The sequence below is a fragment of the Mobula hypostoma genome, chromosome 18 (genome assembly GCF_963921235.1).
Source record: "Mobula hypostoma chromosome 18, sMobHyp1.1, whole genome shotgun sequence".
Lineage (NCBI taxonomy): Eukaryota > Metazoa > Chordata > Chondrichthyes > Myliobatiformes > Myliobatidae > Mobula > Mobula hypostoma.
The window spans coordinates 64,196,694-64,217,115 of NC_086114.1; the positions used below are offsets into that span (position 1 = coordinate 64,196,694).

A 20,422-nucleotide genomic window follows, 5' to 3' on the forward strand; every position below is an offset into this window, starting at 1 on the left:
TGGGAATAAACGGGACCTTTTCAGAATGGCAGGCGGTGACTAGTGGGGTACCGCAAGGCTCAGTGCTGGGACCCCAGTTGTTTACAATATATATTAATGACTTGGATGAGGGAATTAAATGCAGCATCTCCAAGTTTGCGGATGACACGAAGCTGGGCGGCAGTGTTAGCAGTGAGGAGGATGCAAAGAGGATGCAGGGTGACTTGGATAGGTTGGGTGAGTGGGCAAATTCATGGCAATTTAATGTGGATAAATGTGAGGTTATCCACTTTAGTGGCAAGAACAGGAAAACAGATTATTATCTGAATGGTGGCTGATTAGGAAAAGGGGAGGTGCAACGAGACCTGGGTGTCATTGTACACCAGTCATTGAAAGTGGGCATGCAGGTACAGCAGGCGGTGAAAAAGGCGAATGGTATGCTGGCATTTATAGCGAGAGGATTCGAGTACAGGAGCAGGGAGGTACTACTGCAGTTGTACAAGGCCTTGGTGAGACCACACCTGGAGTATTGTGTGCAGTTTTGGTGCCCTAATCTGAAGAAAGACATTCTTGCCATAGAGGGAGTACAAAGAAGGTTCACCAGATTGATTCCTGGGATGGCAGGACTTTCATATGAAGAAAGACTGGATGAACTGGGCTTGTACTCGTTGGAATTTAGAAGATTGAAGGGGGATCTGATTGAAATGTATAAAATCCTAAAAGGATTGGACAGGCTAGATGCAGGAAGATTGTTCCCGATGTTGGGGAAGTCCAGAACGAGGGGTCACAGTTTGAGGATAAAGGGGAAGCCTTTTAGGACCGAGATGAGGAAAAACTTCTTCACACAGAGAGTGGTGAATCTGTGGAATTCTCTGCCACAGGAAACAGTTGAGGCCAGTTCATTGGCTATATTTAAGAGGGAGTTAGATATGGCCCTTGTGGCTAAAGGGATCGGGGGTATGGAGGGAAGGCTGGTGCAGGGTTCTGGATGATCAGCCACGATCATACTGAATGGCGGTGCAGGCTCGAAGGGCCGAATGGCCTACTCCTGCACCTATTTTCTATGTTTCTATCTTGTTAGCTGCAGCTTCTCCCAACAGTTCACGGCACATGTCCTTGGCAGCAGGCAGAATCAATTCTTCACCAACAGTGAAAGGCTTCTTAGCCTTAGCAATACGGCCAGCCACTAAGTACGACGCTCCCAGAGCAGCAGAATTTGTGGAGGCTCTCAACACTTGCCTCTGTCCCACTTGCTCATGTTTTTTCCGTTCAGAAAACTCAACGGGTTTGTCTTTAAGTGCAGGGTGCTTGGACTCAAGGTTCTGAAGCAGTTTTGAGGGCCTCATGCCTCATTAGACAGCTTGTCTCCACATATCACACACAGGGGGCTTGGAGCGTGCGAGACACCGGTCGCAATAAAGCCATATTTTAATGTACGACTCGTCATATTTTCTATTGAAGGAAGTTTTCTTTTTTTTCCCAGTCTCGGCCTCAGCTGTCTCTGCGTATCATCATCGTTAGGCCTTTTATGTCCCCTACCATCTCTTCCAAAGAAACTCTCAAGCGACGTTTGTTTTTACTCATCGAGTAGTTGTAGGTTAATGACCGACTGATGACCTCGCGTGCGTTCAAGTTCAACAGTGGATGTGACAGGGAATGAGGAAAGGTGCAGTTGACTCATATCGTTTCATATCGCCAAATCACATCGTTTCCTCGCGGCCCGGTAGCACACGCTTTGCGGCCCGGTGGTTGGGGACCACTGAAATGCTGCTACATCAGATTTTACTTTCTCCCTATCAAATTTCAATTTGAGCACAATCATATTGTGATCACTGTCTCCTAAGGGTTCTTTTACCTTAAGCTCCCTAATCACCTCTGGTTCATTACATAACACCCAATCCAGTATAGCTGATCCCCAAGTAGGCTCAACAACAAACTGCTCTAAAAAGCCATCTTAGGCATTTAACAAACTCACTCTTTTGAGATCCATTACCAACCTGAATTTTCCAATCAACCTGCATGTTAAAATCTCCCATGACTGCCATAACATTGCCCTCTTGACTCGCCTTTTCTATTTCCTGTTGTAACCTGTGGTCCACCTCCCAGCCACTGTTGGGAGGCCTGTATATAACTGCCATCAGCCTGTTTTACCCTTACAGTTTCTTAACTCAACCCACAAGGATTCAACATCTTCCAATCCTATGACACATCTTTCTACTGATTTGATGCCATTCTTTACCAGTAGAGCCACACCACCTCCTCTGCCTACCTCCCTATCCCTCCAATACGTGTAACCTTGGACATTCAGCTCCCAACTACAACCATCCTTCAGTCACGATTCAGTGATGGCCACAACATCATACCTGGCAATCTGTAATAGTGCAACAAGATCATCCACCTTATTTCTTATACTACATGCATTTAGATACAACACTTTGAGTACCGTATTGGCTGTCCTTCCTGACTCTGCATCCCAAAATTCCCTTCATCCTGGATGTTCTAGTTCTCAGGCTAGTCATAAGCTGTGTCCACACCTCTGACCATAGAGTGCGTGTCCACACTTAACCCCTGACTACCAGATGTGATCCTACATTTGGCCCCAGGCCCTAGGCCCCACACCAGACGTGGTGTGCAGTCCAAGCTCTCAGAGTTGGGTCTTTGTGAAGGGAGATCGCAGTGAGACGCCGGCCACCTCTGCTTCATGTCCCTGTTGATCTGACTGGAACTAGGGAGATGGGAAGCTGCATATTCTAACACCAATATGGCATGCCTACAATGCTCGGGAAACACACCTTATCACAAAATATATTGCAGCAACTAAGTGAAAGGAACTCAGAAAGGATAAACATCTTCCTGGACTGGACAGCATGTTCAAAAGCGAGAGGCTGGATAGACATGGGTTGTTCTCTCTGCAGCGGCAGAGGCCGAGGGAAATCTGATACAGGTTTATAAGATTATGAGAGGCAGAGGTAAACAGACAATAAAATCTTTTTCCAAAGTTTTGAAATGTCTAATACCAGAAGGCATGACTTAAGGTGAGAGGGGCTAACTTCAAAGAAGTGAGAGGGAAGTTTTTTTTTAAAACACAGAGAGAGCTGGGTGCCTGGAACGAGTTGTCTGGGGTGGTGGTAGAGGCAGACACATTTGGACTTTCAAGAGTTGCTTAGACTGACACGAGTGTAAGGAAAGTGGAAGGAAATGGACATTGTGTTGGCAGAGGGGATTAGTTGAACTGGCTGTCTGATCACTGATTGGGTTGATTCAGAACCCTGTGGCCAAAGGGCCAGTTCCTGTGTTGTGCTGTTCTCTGCTCTGTGATTTCCCCACCCCCTCTCTCCCACCACCCACCATGAGCTGCACACACAGGAGGGCTCAGGCATAGTGCTCAGCTCTCCACGACCACTATGGCCTCAGATGACTATAAAGCTCTTAAAAACACCAGGGTCACTCTTTACACAGAGCATTAGTGGAGTGTGGAAGAGGCTGTCGCACAGGGGCTCATTCCCTCAACGTCCAGAGGCAGTGGGACCACACAGCGTGGATCTTTCCTGCAGTTTCAGTGTGTCCCTCAGCACCCTGGAATGTGCCAGTCGGCACCACTTCCCGACTCCGGAACGCCAGGAAAACTGAATGTAGAGAAAGGCGCGCGCTGTACTTCCTGTCTCCATTTTGGGGAGTAAGGCATATTTTATGAAAGAAGAGGCTGATTGGCCTCAGAGCAAAGACAACCCACCGTAATTGAGGGCCTCAGGTGCCGTCCACTTGATTGGAATCTGCTTCATCCCCCCGGTGGAAGAGTAGACACCGTCCTCCTCCTCGCGGGACATGCCAAAATCACTGATCTTCAGCACGTTATTCTCAGAAACCAAGCAGTTCCGAGCAGCCAGGTCTCTGCAATGAAACAGGTATCAGCTGAAGAGCAAAATCACACAAGCAGACACATCCGGTGCCGATCTGAGTGAGCGGGAGGGGGTACACAGATCGGTGGGGGGGGGGCAGAAGATGTCTTCCCTCTAGTGGGTGAGTGGCCAAGTCATTTGGTATATTTAAAGCAGAGATTGATAGGTTCTTGATTAGTCAGGGTGTCAAAGGTTACACGGAGAAGGCAGGAGAATGAGGTTGGGAGGCATAATAAATCTGCCACAATGGAATGACAGAACAGATGTGATGGGCCAAATGGTCTATTTCTGGTGCTACGTTTTATGGCTTTGTGGTCTTGTAGTTCCTGCTCTCCCTCCTGGGTCTCACCACCTTCACTTGTCAAAGTCAAAGTCAAGTGTACAGGGGCAATGCAAAGTTTACTGGGCAGCACCATCACAGGCAAACAGCATTCATCAAACAGAATCTTGTAACGAAAAGCACATTTAGAACAGAAAAATATGCATTTTAGCGTAAAGTGATCAGAGTGATCATGGTTTAGCTAACTGTAGTGATGACGGTTGTGCTGATTGGTTCTAGAACCAAAAGGGTCAGGAGAAGTTGACGCTGGTGGTGTGGGACTTCAGGATTCTGTACCTCCTGCCAATGGGAGCTGTCAGAAGATGGAATGAGCTGGATGGTGACGGTGGAATGAGCCGGGTGGGGGGGGGTGGGCTGGGTGGGGGGGGGATGGAATGGGTCAGGTGTGGGGGGATGGAATGGGCCGGGTGGGGAGGATGGAATGGGCCGGGTGGGGGGGGGGATGGAATGGGCCAGGTGTGGGGGGGGGGGATGGAATGGGCCAGGTGGAGGGGATGGAATGGGCCGGGTGGGGAGGATGGAATGGGCCGGGTGGGGGGGGGATGGAATGGGCCAGGTGTGGGGGGGGGGATGGAATGGGCCAGGTGGAGGGGATGGAATGGGCCGGGTGGGGAGGATGGAATGGGCGCCGGGTGGGGGGGGGGATGGAATGGGCTGGGTGTGGGGGGGATGGAATGGGCCATGTGGGGGGAGGGATGGAATGGGACAGGTGGGGGGGATGGAATGAACCAGGTGGGGTGGGGTGGAATGGGCCAGGTGGGGAGGATGGAATGGGCCAGGTGGGGAGGATGGAATGGGCCAGGTGGGGAGGATGGAATGGGCCGGGTGTGGGGGGGGATGGAATGGGCCAGGTGGGGGGGATGGAATGGGCCAGGTGTTGGGGGGATGGAATGGGCCAGGTGGGGGGGATGGAATGGGCCAGGTGGGGAGGATGGAATGGGCCGGGTGTGGGGGGGGATGGAATGGGCCGGGTGTGGGGGGGATGGAATGGGCCAGGTGGAGGGGATGGAATGGGCCGGGTGGGGAGGATGGAATGGGCCGGGTGGGGGGGGGGGGATGGAATGGGCTGGGTGGGGGGGGGGATGGAATGGGCCGGGTGTGGGGGGGATGGAATGGGCCAGGTGGGGAGGATGGAATAGGCCGGGTGTGGTGGGGAGGATGGAATGGGCCGGGTGTGGGGGGGATGGAATGGGCCAGGTGGGGAGGATGGAATGGGCTGGGTGTGGGGAGGATGGAATGGGCCGGGTGTGGGGGGGATGGAATGGGCCGGGTGTGGGGGGGATGGAATGGGTCAGGTGGGGAGGATGGAATAGGCCGGGTGTGGAGGGGGGGATGGAATGGGTCAGGTGGGGGGGATGGAATAAGCCGGGTGTAGGGGGGATGGAATGGGCTGCGTGGGGGGGGGATGGAATGGGCCGGGTGTGGGGGGGATGGAATGGGCCGGGTGGGGGGGGATGGAATGGGTCAGGTGGGGAGGATGGAATGGGCCGGGTGTGGGGGGGATGGAATGGGCCGGGTGGGGGGGGGGATGGAATGGGTCAGGTGAGGAGGATGGAATGGGCCGGGTGTGGGGGGGATGGAATGGGCCGGGTGTGGGGGGGGATGGAATGGGCCATGTGGGGGGGGATGGAATGGGCCATGTGGGGGGGGATGGAATGGGCCGGGTGGGGGGGGTGGAATGGGCTGGGTGTGGGGGGGATGGAATGGGCCGGGTGTGGGGGGGGGATGGAATGGGCCATGTGGGGGGGGATGGAATGGGCCAGGTGGGGGGGGATGGAATGGGCCATGTGGGGGGGGGATGGAATGGGCCAGGTGGGGGAGGGATGGAATGGGCCAGGTGGGGAGGATGGAATGGGCCAGGTGGGGAGGATGGAATGGGCCGGGTGTGGAGGGGGGGATGGAATGGGCCAGGTGGGGGAGGGATGGAATGGGCCGGGTGTGGAGGGGGGGATGGAATGGGCCAGGTGGGGGGGGATGGAATGGGCCAGGTGGGGGGGGATGGAATGGGCCGGGTGTGGGGAGGATGGAATGGGCCGGGTGTGGAGGGGGGGATGGAATGGGCCAGGTGGGGGAGGGAAGGAATGGGCCGGGTGTGGAGGGGGGGATGGAATGGGCCAGGTGGGGGGGATGGAATGGGCCGGGTGTGGGGGGGATGGAATGGGCCAGGTGTGGGGGGGATGGAATGGGCCGGGTGGGGAGGGGGGGATGGAATGGGCCGGGTGTGGAGGGGGGGATGGAATGGGCCGGGTGTGGGGGGGATGGAATGGGCCAGGTGGGGGGGATGGAATGGGTCGGGTGTGGAGGGGGGGATGGAATGGGCCAGGTGGGGAGGATGGAATGGGCCGGGTGTGGAGGGGGGGATGGAATGAGCCAGGTGGGGGGGGATGGAATGGGCCAGGTGGGGGGGATGGAATGGGCCGGGTGTGGAGGGGGGGATGGAATGGGCCAGGTGGGGGGGGGAATGGAATGGGCCAGGTGGGGGAGGGATGGAATGGGCCATGTGGGGGGGGGATGGAATGGGCCAGGTGGGGGAGGGATGGAATGGGCCAGGTGGGGAGGATGGAATGGGCCGGGTGTGGAGGGGGGGATGGAATGGGCCGGGTGTGGAGGGGGGGATGGAATGGGCCAGGTGGGGGGGGATGGAATGGGCCAGGTGGGGGGGGGATGGAATGGGCCGTGTGTGGAGGGGGGGATGGAATGGGCCAGGTGGGGGAGGGATGGAATGGGCCGGGTGTGGAGGGGGGGATGGAATGGGCCAGGTGGGGGGGGATGGAATGGGCCGGGTGTGGGGGGATGGAATGGGCCGGGTGTGGAGGGGGGGATGGAATGGGCCGGGTGTTGGGGGGATGGAATGGGCCAGGTGGGGGAGGGATGGAATGGGTTAGGTGGGGAGGATGGAATGGGCCGGGTGTGGAGGGGGGGATGGAATGGGCCGGGTGTGGGGGGGGAATGGAATGGGCTGGGTGGGGAGGATGTAATGGGCTGGGTGGGGAAGATGGAATGGGCCGGGTGTGGGGGGGACGAAATGGGCCGGGTGGGGGGGGGACGAAATGGGCCGGGTGGGGGGGGGATGGAATGGGCCAGGTGGGGAGGATGGAATGGGCCGGGTGGGGGGGGGGATGGAATGGGCCAGGTGGGGGGGGGATGGAATGGGCCAGGTGGGGAGGATGGAATTGGCCGGGTGTGGGGGGGGATGGAATGGGCCATGTGGGGGGGAGATGGAATGGGCCAGGTGGGCAGGGATGGAATGGGCCAGGTGGGGGGGATGGAATGGGCCGGGTGTGGGGGGGATGGAATGGGCCGGGTGGGGGGGGGACGAAATGGGCCGGGTGGGGGGGGGGATGGAATGGGCCAGGTGGGGAGGATGGAATGGGCCGGGTGGGGGGGGGGATGGAATGGGCCAGGTGGGGGGGGGGATGGAATGGGCCAGGTGGGGAGGATGGAATTGGCCGGGTGTGGGGGGGGATGGAATGGGCCATGTGGGGGGGAGATGGAATGGGCCAGGTGGGCAGGGATGGAATGGGCCAGGTGGGGGGGATGGAATGGGCCGGGTGTGGGGGGGATGGAATGGGCCGGGTGGGGGGGGGATGGAATGGGCCAGGTGGGGAGGATGGAATGGGCCGGGTGTGGGGGGGATGGAATGGGCCGGGTGTGGGGGGGATGGAATGGGCCGGGTGGGGGGGGGATGGAATGGGCCAGGTGGGGAGGATGGAATGGGCCTGGTGTGTGGGGGATGGAATGGGCCGGGTGTGGGGGGGGGATGGAATGGGCCAGGTGGGGAGGATGGAATGGGCCGGGTGTGGGGGGGATGGAATGGGCCGGGTGTGGGGGGGGGATGGAATGGGCCAGGTGGGGGGGATGGAATGGGCCGGGTGTGGGGGGGATGGAATGGGCCGGGTGGGGGGGGGGATGGAATGGGCCAAGTGGGGAGGATGGAATGGGCCGGGTGTGGGGGGGATGGAATGGGCCTGGTGTGTGGGGGATGGAATGGGCCGGGTGTGGGGGGGATGGAATGGGCCGGGTGTGGGGGGAATGGAATGGGTCGGGTGGGGGGGGGGAATGGAATGGGTCGGGTGGGGGGGGGATGGAATGGTGCAGGTGGGGAGGATAGAATGGGCTGGGTTGGGGTGGGGGGGACAGAATGAGCCGGATTGTGGGGGTCTGTGATGACGGATGTTGCCTTAAACGTAGATTGCTGCAGCACAATACAGGCCTTTTGGCCCACAATGTTGTGCTGATCTAAGATCAATCTAACCCTTCCCTCCCACAGTGCCTTCCATATTTCTGTCATCCATGTGTCTATTTAAGAGTTTCTTAAATGACCATAAAACCTCAGAGCATAATTAGGCCATTCAGCCCATCGAGTCTGTTCTGCCATTCCATCATGGCTGATTTATTAACCCTCTGAACTCCATTCTCCTGCCTTCTCCCTGTAACCTTTGACACCCTGATTAATCAACTCCATCAATCTTGGTATCATCTACCAATTTACTAACCCATCCATCCAGGTCATTTATATACATTACTAACAGCAGAGGTCCCAGCACAGATCCCTGTGGAACACCACTAGTTACAGACCTCCAGCTCAAACAAGTCCAGCTCAAACAACCACTGCCCACTACCCTCTGTCTTTTGTGCGCAAGCCAGTTCTGAATCCAATCAGCCAATTCACTACGGATCCCCTGCATTTTAATCTTCTGGATTAGCCTCCCATGACAGACTGTCAAATGCCTTCTTAAAACCCATGTAGACAACATCCACTGCCCTACCCTCGTCAATCTCTCTCATCACTTTGTCAAAAAACCTCAGTTGAGTTGGTAAGGCAAGACCTGCGATGGCTCTCCCTAATTACGCCAAGGGTTTCTAAATGCTCATATATCCTATCCCTAAGAATTTTCTCCAGTAATTTCCCTGGAAATGACGTGAGACTCACCAGTCTACAGTTCCCAGGATTCTCCCTTCTTAAACAGAAGTACAACATTAGCCACTCGCCAGTCCTCTAGGACCTCGTCTGTGGCTAGAGACGATGTAAAGATACTGGTCAAGAGCCCAACAATCTCATATGCCTCCTTCAACAACCTGGGGTAAATCCCGTCAGACCCTGGGGACTTATCCATCTTAATACTCCTAAGGAAGCCTAACACTTCCTCCTCCTTGACCTCTAAATGCCCTAATATATTCATACACCCAGCACTGATCTCCTGGTCCTCCATATCCTTTTCCTTGGTAAGTATTGAAGCAAAGTACCTCACCTACTTTCTCTGCTTCCAGGCAAATCTCACCCTCTTTATCATTGAATAGTCCCACACTCCCCTTAGTTGTCCCTTTACTCTTGATGTATGTTTAGAATGCCTTGGGATTCACCTGAACTCTACTTGCCAAAGACTTTTCATGGACCCTGCTGGCTTTCCTAATTCCCTCCTTTAGTTCTTTTCTGGCTTCTTTAAACTCCTCGTGTCTTTCGTTTGATTCCGACTTCTGAAGTTTTACAGACCTTTCCCTTTTCTTCTGGACTAAATTCATCACCTGGACATCCAAGGTTTCCTCATCTTTACAACCCTGTTCTTCTTTCTAAAAGGACCGTGCCTTTCCTGTGCTCTGTGCAATTGATCTTCAAAGACCCTCTATATGTCTGATGTGGACTTGCCAGAGAAGAGGTGTTACCAATTAATGCTTCTTAGTTTCTGCCTAATGTCATCTTAATTTGCCCTACTCCAATTTAAAGCTCTCCTACAAGGACCGTACCTATCCCTATCTTTAGCTATCTTGAAAGATAAGGAGTTGTGGTCACTGTTCATCCACTGAAAGGTCAGTCACTGGCCAGGACCAGTACCCAACACCAGGCCCACTACAGCCCTGCCTCTCACTGGACTGTATTGATTTAAGAAACCATCCTGGATACACTTAACACATTCAGCCCCATCTAAACCCCTTGCACTAAGAAGGTCCCTGTTTATATTAGGGAAGTTGAAATCCCCCATGACAACAACCTTATCATCTTTACACATTTCCTTAATCTGATTACATATCTGTTCCTCAATGTCCCGGTGGCTACTGGGGGTCTGTAGTACAATTCCATCAGTGTGATGGCCCCCTTCCTATTCCTGAATTCCACCCAAATAGTCTCAGTGTCTGAGCCCTCCATTATGTCTCTCGAGTGCAGCTGTGATATTGTCCCTGACCAGAGGTGCAACTTCCCACCCTCTTTTACTTTCTCCTCTATCTTTTCTAAAACTCTGAAAATCTGGCACATTAATCACCCATTCCTGCCGCTCTCACAACCAAGTTTCTGTAACAGCTACATCGTAGTTCCACATACTGATCCATGCTCTAAGTTCATCATCTTTACCCATAATACTCCTAGCATTAAAATAACCATATTTCCAACGATCTGACCCATCATTCCTTATTATTTCACCTTGGCCTTTCAATACTTTCCCTACCATCTACCTTCCAATCCAAACCTTCCCTTGTTGAGCTGTGGCTCCAGTTCCCAACCCCCGGCAATACTAGTTTAAACCCTCCCGAGTAGCATCAGCAAACCTCCTGGCCAGAATATTGGTTCCCCTCCAGTTCAGGTACAGCCTGTCCCTCTTGTACAGGTTTCTGTTTCCCCATAAAATGTTCCAGTGATCCAAGAACCTGAAACCCTGCCCCCTGCACCATCTCCTCAGCCACTCATTCATCCGTGCTATCACCCCACTCCTACCTGCACTAGCCTATGGGACTGGGAGTATACTGGAGATTATAACCTTGGAGACCCTTCTCTTCAGCCTTTTTCCTAACTCTATATACTCACTGTGTAAGACCCCTTCTCCTTTTCTTTCTGTTTTTTTGTAATTTATGTTTTTATTGAAATTCAGTATCATACAAACATTTCCATAAGATGTATTTCAGTTACTGTATGTATATACAGTATCATATATTCATGTTTGCCACAAAACTCCACATAGTATTTATCTGAGGTATACACTTACAGAAAAGAAAGAAAATAAAGAACTAACGAAAGGAAAACTATGTACAAGTAGGGAGTGATCATTGATTTATGAGAATAAAATCAGGTCTATGGGGTGTTATGTAGTTAAACCATTTTTCCCAGTATGAATCAAATTGTTCCAATTTATGACTGACAGATGCTGTTATCTTCTCCATTTTGTAAATGTCCATTGTAATTACCATCCATGCGTTTAAAGATGGGCTCTCTTGTGATAACTATTTCCTGGTAGGAGTCTTTTTACCAGCCACCAGCAGTACATTCATTAAATATTTCTCTTTTCAACCATTCTTGAGGTATATACCCAAAATATACGGTCTTACTTTATAAGGGTATTTCACATTTAAAAAGGTCTTGTAGGGTGTTGTGTATCTCACTCCAATAGTCTTTGATAACGGGGCATTTCCAGAAAATATGATAATGGTTTGCATTTTGATTTCCACAATTTCTCCAGCAAACAGGGAGGTTACTATTATAATGGGATTTCTGACAGGGTGTAATAAAATATCTTATCAAGCTTTTCCATCCAAACTCCCTCCATTTCTGTGAACTGATACACTTCCATTGATACCTCCATATTATTGTCCAGTCTTCCTCAGATATGTAGTGTTGGGCACATGGCCAAGTGGTTAATGCGTTCGTCTAGTTATCTCAAGGGCGCTAGTTTGAGCCTCAGCTGTGGCAACGTGTTTGTGTCCTTGAGCAAAGCACTTAATCACACATTGCTCTAGTGTCTATGCGAGGAGTGGCGGCCCACACAGACTTCCAATCTGCGCCTCGTAAGGCATGAAAATGCCAGACGCAGGCCTCTCATGGTCTGAGTTGATGTTCCCCCTCCCCCCCTTCCTCAGATATAGTTATCCCTCCTTCCTTCTCCCATTTTGTTTTAATGTATGAAGTTGAGTGTGTTTTAAGATTTGACAAAGCTTTAGACATGCTTGATATGATCCTACTACTGTTATCTGAAAGATATGCTTTTCTAAACAGTTCTATCAAACATGTACTTGTCTCGGTTACATTTTTCACCCTCCTATTAACATACTGTCACATCTGCAAATACCGATAAAAATCTTGTTTTGCTAATAGGTGTCCCCCTTTCCTTCTACGTCGTTGGTGCCAATATGCACTATGACCTCTGGCTGTTCAGATGGTTCTGTTTATTATCAGAGAGTGTATACATTATACAAACTGAAACATTCCTCCTCACAGACAATACTTGTTTGAGAATATTCTGCAGCTGCTCTGATACATCATGGACCCTGGCACCCAGGGCCCTCTCTTGTGCTTTTATGTTGGCTTTGATTTCCCTTGTCGGCCTCGGTTGCCTCATCCTCCTTTTAGAATATTGCTTCATCTTTGGGATGCATCTTTCCTAAGCCTTCTGAATTTCTCCCAGGAACTCCAGCCATTACTGCTCTGCTGTCATCCCTGCTAGTGTCCCCTTCCAATCAATTTTGGCCAGTTCTCTTTCATGCCTCTATAATTCCACTTACTCCACTATAATACTGATACATCTGACTTTTCTTCTCCCCCTCAAACTACAGGGTGAATTCTATTATATTATGATCACTACCTCATTAGAGTTCCTTTACCTTAAGCTTCCTCATCAAATCTGGGTAATTACATAACATCCAATCCAGAATTGCCGTTCCCTTAGTGACCTCAACCATAAGCCGCTCCAAAAAGCCATCTTGTAGACATTCTACAAATGACCTCTACTGGGATCCAGTACCAACCTGATTTTCCTGATCTACTTGCATATTGAAACCCCCCATGTCCTTTTCTCCTGCCCTTTCCATCTTCCATTGTAATTTGTAGCGCACATCCTGGCTACTGTTCGGAGGCCAGTATATAACTCCGATCAGTTTGCAGTTTAACTCTACCTACAAAGATTCTACATCTTCTGATCCTACGTCTCCTCTTTCTAAGGATTTGGCTTCATTTCTTTACCAACAGACCCAGCCCACTCCAGTTCCCTACCTGCCTGTCCTTTTGATACAGTGTGGATCCTTGGACATTAAGCTCCAACTATGATCTTTCAGCCACAACTCTGTGATGCCCATAACATCTGATCTGCCAATCTCTAACTGCATCACAAGATCATCTGCCTTATTCCATATAGTATGTGCATCCAAATATAACATTTTCAGTCCTTTCTTCATCACACTTTTTTGATTTTGGCCCTCTTTTACACGAACTCACTGACTGCAATTTTGCCTTGTCATCTGCCTGTCCTTCCTCACTGTCTCACTACACAATGCACCTGCTTGTGTAGTGCACCAGCTTCCCCATCCATCACACATCAAAGTTGCTGGTGAACGCAGCAGGCCAGGCAGCATCTCTAGGAAGAGGTACAGTCGACGTTTCAGGCCGAGACCCTTCGTCAGGACTAACTTCCCCATCCCTCTGGTTTCCACCCGGCTGCCAAATTAGTTTAAACCCTCCCCAACCGTTCTAGCCAACCTGCCAGCAGGAACCCCCTCGGGTTCAAGTGTAACCCATCCCTTTTGTACAGATCGTACCTTCTCCAGAAGAGATCCCAATGAACCAGAAATCTGAACCCCTGCCCCCTGCACCGGTTCCTCAGCCACACAGCCAACTGCCAAATCATCCTATCCTTCCCCTCACTGGCATGTGGTACAGACAGCAAACCAGAGATACTACTCCGGAAGACCTGTTTTTCAGATTTCTACCTAGCTTCTGTTACAGCGAGTTTTTGGGTAGATCATTCATTTGCACTTAAATGACTCTGGCTACTAATCTTCTGTTTGACAAAGTACTGTGCATTAAGTTCACAACAATGCATTTCCTAAAAGCTGTGAATATCGGAATACTAGCCCAGACGCTGCGATTGGAAGTGTGAAGTTTACAGGTAGTTTCGAAGACAGCCTTATCCATACTTTATAAATATTAATTGTCCTCTATGTTAGCACGTAAAATACCAAATAAATGTATTGTGGATTTAACTTGCACTCCTAAAGGCTGTGAGTACCAACCCAGACACGTTGGCATCGGGAGGCAAGGATGAAGTCAGAAGGTGTGCTGTTTTGTATGTAGCTTCAAAAGGAAGCATTGTCTATACTTGTAAATACAAATTGTCCTTTGAGTTCAGCATATAAATATCGAGCCCACATTGAACTAGCAGACCTTTCCACCGAAAGTGTCTCTGTCTGTAAGATGCCTGCTGTACCTTGTTGTGTCGAATAAAGAAGCTGCTTTGTATCTACCAGTGACTCTGTCTCTCTGGTGATTTCATCCACACTACAACATTCACGCTACAACAGCTTCCTAAATTCATTCTTCAGGACCTCCTTTTCCTACCCATGTCGCTGGTACCAATATGTACCATGCCTTCCAGCTGTTCACCCTCCCCCTTTAGAATGTTGTGGACCCGATCCCAGACATCCCAGACCCTGGTACCAGGGAGGCAACACACCATTTTGGTCTCTCTTTCATGTCCACAAAAGCTCATGTCTACTCCTCTCATTGTGGAATCCCCAATCCTCTTCTTCTCCCGTCCCTCCTGAGTCACAGAGACAGACTCAATGGCAGAGGTCAGGTTACCGCAGCTCCCCCCATCCCCAACAGTATCCAAAGTGGTATACTTATTATTGAGGGGAAAGGCTACGAGGTACTCTGCTCTGGCTGCCTACTCCCTTTCCCTCTCCTGACAGGCACCCAAATACCTGCATCTTGAAACTTAGAGGTGACTACTTCCCTGTGGCTCCTGTCCATCACCTCCTCGTTCTCCCGTACTAAGGTCATCGAGCTGTAGCTCCAGTTCCCCACCAAGGAGCTGCAGCTTAATACTCTGTGTGCAGATGCAGTTATCAGGGAGACGGGGGTGGGGGGTGGGGTTCTCCTGGAGTTCCCACATCTCACACAATTACATACCACTAACTCCGCATCTATTCTCTGCGCACTGGCTATGTACGAACAGAGAAAAAAATACTTACTAGAAACTTACTGTACCTGTAAATGCCCTGAACGTATTTGCCTCTACCACTATCCCTGGCATGGTGCTCCCCTGATAGCCATAGAAACCATAGAAAAAACTACAGCACAGAAACAGGCCTTTTGGCCCTCCTTGGCTGTGCCGAACCATTTTCTGCCTAGTCCCACTGACCTGCACACGGACCATATCCCTCCATACACCTCCCATCCATGTATCTGTCCAATTTATTCTTAAATGTTAAAAAAGAACCCACATTTACCACCTCGTCTTTCAGCTCATTCCATACTCCCACCACTCTCTGTGTGAAGAAGCCCCCCCTAATATTCCCTTTAAACTTTTCCCCCCTCACCCTTAACCCATGTCCTCTGGTTTTTTTCTCCCCTTGCCTCAGTGGAAAAAGCCTGCTTGCATTCACTCTATCTATACCCATCATAATTTTATATACCTCTATCAAATCTCCCCTCATTCTTCTACGCTCCAGGGAATAAAGTCCTAACCTATTCAACCTTTCTCTGTAACTGAGTTTCTCAAGTCCCGGCAACATTCTTGTAAACCTTTTCTGTATTCTTTCAACGTTATTTATATCCTTCCTGTAATTTGGTGACCAAAACTGAACACAATACTCCAGATTCAGCCTCACCAATGCCTTATACAACCTCATTATAACATCCCAGCTCTTATACTCAATACTTCGATTTAAAAAAGGCCAATGTACCAAAAGCTCTCTTTACGACCCTATCTACTTGTGATGCCACTTTTAGGGAATTTTGTATCTGTATTCCCAGATCTCTCTGTTCCACTGCACTCCTCAGTGCCTTACCATTAACCCTGTATGTTCTACTTTGGTTTGTCCTTCCAACGTGCAATACCTCACACTTGTCTGTATTAAACTCCATCTGCCATTTTTCAGCCCATTTTTCCAGCTGGTCCAAGTCCCTCTGCAGGCTCTGAAAACCTTCCTCACTGTCTACTACACCTCCAATCTTTGTATCATCAGCAAATTTGCCGATCCAATTTACCATATTATCATCCAGATCACTGATATAGATGACAAATAACAATGGACCCCACACTGATCCCTGTGGCACACCACTAGTCACAGGCCTCCACTCGGAGAAGCAATTCTCTACTACCACTCTTTGGCTTCTACCATTGAGCCAATGTCTAATCCAATTTACCACCTCTCCATGTATACCTAGCGACTGAATTTTCCTGACTAACCTCCCATGCGGGACCTTGTCAAAGGCCTTACTGAAGTCCATGTAGACAACATCCACGGCCTTCCCTTCATCCACTTTCCTGGTAACCTCATCGAAAAACTCCAACAGATTGGTCAAACATGACCTACCACGCACAAAGCCATGTTGACTCTCCCTAATAAGTCCCTGTCTATCCAAATGCTTGTAGATTCTGTCTCTTAGTACTCCCTCCAATAACTTACCTACTACCGACGTTAAATTTACTGGCCTATAATTTCCCGGGTTACTTTGCGATCCTTTTTTAAACAACGGAACAACATGAGCCACTCTCCAATCCTCCAGCACCTCACCTGTAGACAGCGACATTTTAAATATTTCAGCCAGGGCCCCTGCAATTTCAACACTAGTCTCCTTCAAGGTCCGAGGGAACACCCTGTCAGGTCCTGGGGATTTATCCACTTTAATTTTCCTCAAGACAGCAAGGACCTCCTCCTTTTCAATCTGTACAGTTTCCATGATCTCACTACTTGTTTCCCTTAACTCCATAGACTTCATGCCAGTTTGCTTGGTAAATACAGACGCAAAAAACCTATTTAAGATCTCCCCCATTTCCTTTGGTTCCGCACATAGCCGACCACTCTGATCTTCAAGAGGACCAATTTTATCCCTTACAATCCTTTTGCTCTTAATATACCTGTAAAAGCTCTTTGGATTATTCTTCACTTTGACTGCCAAGGCAACCTCATGTCTTCTTTTAGCCCTCCTGATTTCTTTCTTAAGTATTTTCTTGCACTTCTTATACTCCTCAAGCACCTTATTTACTCTCTGTTTCCTATACATGTCATACAACTCCCTCTTCTTCTTTATCAGAGTTGCAATATCCCTTGAGAACCAAGGTTCCTTATTCCTATTCACTTTACCTTTAATCCTGACAGGAACATACAAACTCTGCACTTTCAAAATTTCTCCTTTGAAGGCTTCCCACCTACCGATCACACCTTTGCCAGAGAACAACCTCTCCCGATCCACACTTTTTAGATCCTTTCTCATTTCTTCAAATTTGGCCTTCTTCCAGTTCAGAACCTCAACCCTAGGACCAGATCTATCCTTGTCCATGATCAAGTTGAAACTAATGGTGTTATGATCACTGGAACCAAAGTGCTCCCCTACACAGACTTCCGTCACTTGTCCTAATTCGTTTCCTAACAGGACACATTTTACAAACTCTAAACCATCTAGACCCCTAACAGTATGGGAGTCCCAATCAATATATGGAAAATTAAAATCCCCTACCACCATAATTTTATGTTTCCTGCAGTTGCCTGCTATCTCTCTGCAGATTTGCACTTCCAATTCTCGTTGACTATTGGGTGATCTGTAATACAATCCCACTAATGTGGCCATACCTTTCCTGTTTCTCAGCTCCACCCATAAGGACTCAGTAGACAAGCCCTCTAATCCGTCCTGCCTGAGCACTGCTGTAATATTTTCCCTAACAAGCAATGCTACTCCCCTACCTTTCATTCCTCTGCCTCGATCACATCTGAAACATCAGAACCCTGGAATATTAAGCTGTCAGTCCTGCCCCTCCTGTAGCCAAGTTTCACTAATTGCTACAACATCATAATTCCACGTGTCAATCCCTCCTATTCTTTCCCCCAATCACTTTAAATTATGCCCCCTTGTATTCTACTCTGGACAAAATGTCTCTGCCTGTTAACTCTTGTATACCTCTAAAAGTCACCTCTCATCCTCCTTCACTCCAGAGAGAAAAGCCCTTACTCACTCAACCTACCCTCCTGCAGATGGAGGGGAGGGACATCGTTCATAGAAGTGGTGAGGACATTACTGAAATGGCTGTAACTGGATGTCCAGGGACTTTGGAGACGTGTGACCCCAGCATGTTGCTGGGTGCCCTGGAGACGACCACCACTGACCCACTGACCTGTGGATGCAATGCTTGCTCTCCAGGTAGGCCATCCCCGCAGCAGCGTTCTTTGCCATCTTGATCAGGTCTTTGGTGGTCAAACGATTGGCTTCGTTCCGTAAAAACGTCAAGAAATCTCCTCCTGAATTGAGAGAGAAAGTGAAACCTCAACGACTGAAACTTCCCGCTCTGCTGACCTCCCTGCAAACTGATTTCCACCCCCACAGATGCTGCCTGACCAGCTGAGAATCTTCCTCTGTTGTTGGCGGTCGCAATGCCACGCTCCGTGTTTGTGACGGGAGTTGTACAGCAGGGAAACAGGTCCTTCGGCCAAACCTATCCATGCTGGCCTGAGGGTGGGGACTGCAGTGAGGGGAAGGAGTGGCAAGGATTTTACACCAGTGCCGAGGGGAGATCTCACAGCCAGTAGCATGGCGGCTAGCATGATGGTTTATAACGCCAGCGATCTGGGACCAATTCCAGCCACCGTCCATACGGAGTTTGAACGTTCTTCTTGTGACCGCACCAGTTTCCTCGCACATTCCAAAGACGTACAGGTTAGGGTGAGTGAGTTGTGGCCACGTTTTGTTGGCAACACTTGCGGGCTGTCCCCAGCGCGATCCTCAGACTGTGTTGGTTGTTGATGGGAACGACGCATAAAGTTTCGATGCTTCCCCCCCCCCCGACAAATAATTAACCTAATTTTTAAACCTGTTTGGCTCCAACATTATTTTTCACTCATTCACTTCTCAGGATCAGTTATTGGTGGGAAGGCCAGTGTTTACTGACCATCCTGGACCGTGTCTGAGAAGCCGGTGGTGAATCTGGCTCCTGTCCCTCTGAAGTCACTCTGTTGAGGAGGAAGTTTCAGGAATTGGACACAGCCATTATGAAGGGTCGGCGATATATTTCCAGATCAGGGTGCTGTGCAACTTGGAGACGCATGGTAGTTATAGCAGTCCACATTATGCTGTTACAGCAGTGGAACCAACACCCAGGTTCAATTCCCGCTGGTGTCAGTAAGGAGTTTGCACGTTCTCCCTGTGACCACGTGGGTTTCCTCCCACAGTCCAAAGACTTAGGGGTTAGTTGGTCATGCTGGTATAATCGGGAGGTGTGGGCTTGTTGGGACGGAAAGGCCTGTAGAACTGCATCTTTAAAATAAAATAAATAACATTTTCAAAATTGCAAGAGACTGAATCTGGAACAAACAACGTACGGGAGAAACTCAGGGAGCTGAGCAGCTTCTGACGAGGGAAGTGTTTTAAAAAAACCTGCGAGCTGTTCCAGATGTAGGTGGGAAGGATCTGAACTGGGGGAGTGAGGGCTGGACAAGAGGTCTCCACTTGAAACATTGACTGTCCATTTCCCTCCAGAGATTCTGCCTGACCTGCTGAGTCCCTTCAGCATCCTCTGTGAACCGCTCAGGACAGCCAGCGACTTGCAGGGAGTGGAGTTCTGTCAGGCTTGCTGGTCCAAAGCAGAGTAGATATCAGCAGCCTTCCCAAGGTTTCTGTGGCCAAGGAACTGGTTTGAGTTGTGCCCTTACACTCCTCACCTTCCCAAGCTGCCATCTGAATGGACATGACGTAGGCTAAGAATTGGGCCATTCGGCCCATTGAGTCTGCTCCGTCATTCCATCATGGCTGTTTTATTATCCCTCTCAACCCCCACTCTCTTACCTTTGACGCCCTGATTAATCAAAAACTATCAACTTCCGCTTTAAATACACTCAATGACTTGACCCCCACAGCTGTCTGTGGCAATGAATCACACAGATTCACCACCCTCTGGCTAAGGAAATCTTTCCTCCTCTGTTCTAAATGGATTGCACTCAACTCTGAGGCTGTGTCCTCTGGTCCCAGATGCCCCCACCCTAGGAATCATCCTCCCCACATCCACTCTGTCTAGGCCTTTTAATATTTGATAGGTTTCCATGAGATCCACACACTGCACCCCACTTCCGCTAAACCTGAGCGAGTACAGGCGCAGTCAGTCAAATGCTCCTCGCATGTTAACCCTTTCATTTCCAGGATCATTCTTGTAAATCCTCTGGACCCTCTCCAACGCCAGCACATCCTTCCTTAGATGTGTTGTCCAAAACTGATGCAGCAGAGGCGGAAGAATTG

General features: G+C 50.1%; 1 protein-coding gene across 3 annotated transcripts in view; it reads right to left on the minus strand.

Moving 5' to 3' along the window:
* fes (FES proto-oncogene, tyrosine kinase) overlaps positions 1-20,422 on the minus strand; it is a 108,204-nt gene that overhangs the window by 10,452 nt on the left and 77,330 nt on the right. For all 3 annotated transcript variants that reach the window (XM_063071035.1, XM_063071034.1, XM_063071033.1), the window contains 2 exons: positions 18,312-18,435; positions 3,713-3,870 (listed from right to left, as the gene is read on the minus strand). In XM_063071035.1, the coding sequence (XP_062927105.1) occupies positions 3,713-3,870; positions 18,312-18,435 (282 nt within the window). The remainder of the gene's footprint in view (positions 1-3,712; positions 3,871-18,311; positions 18,436-20,422) is intronic.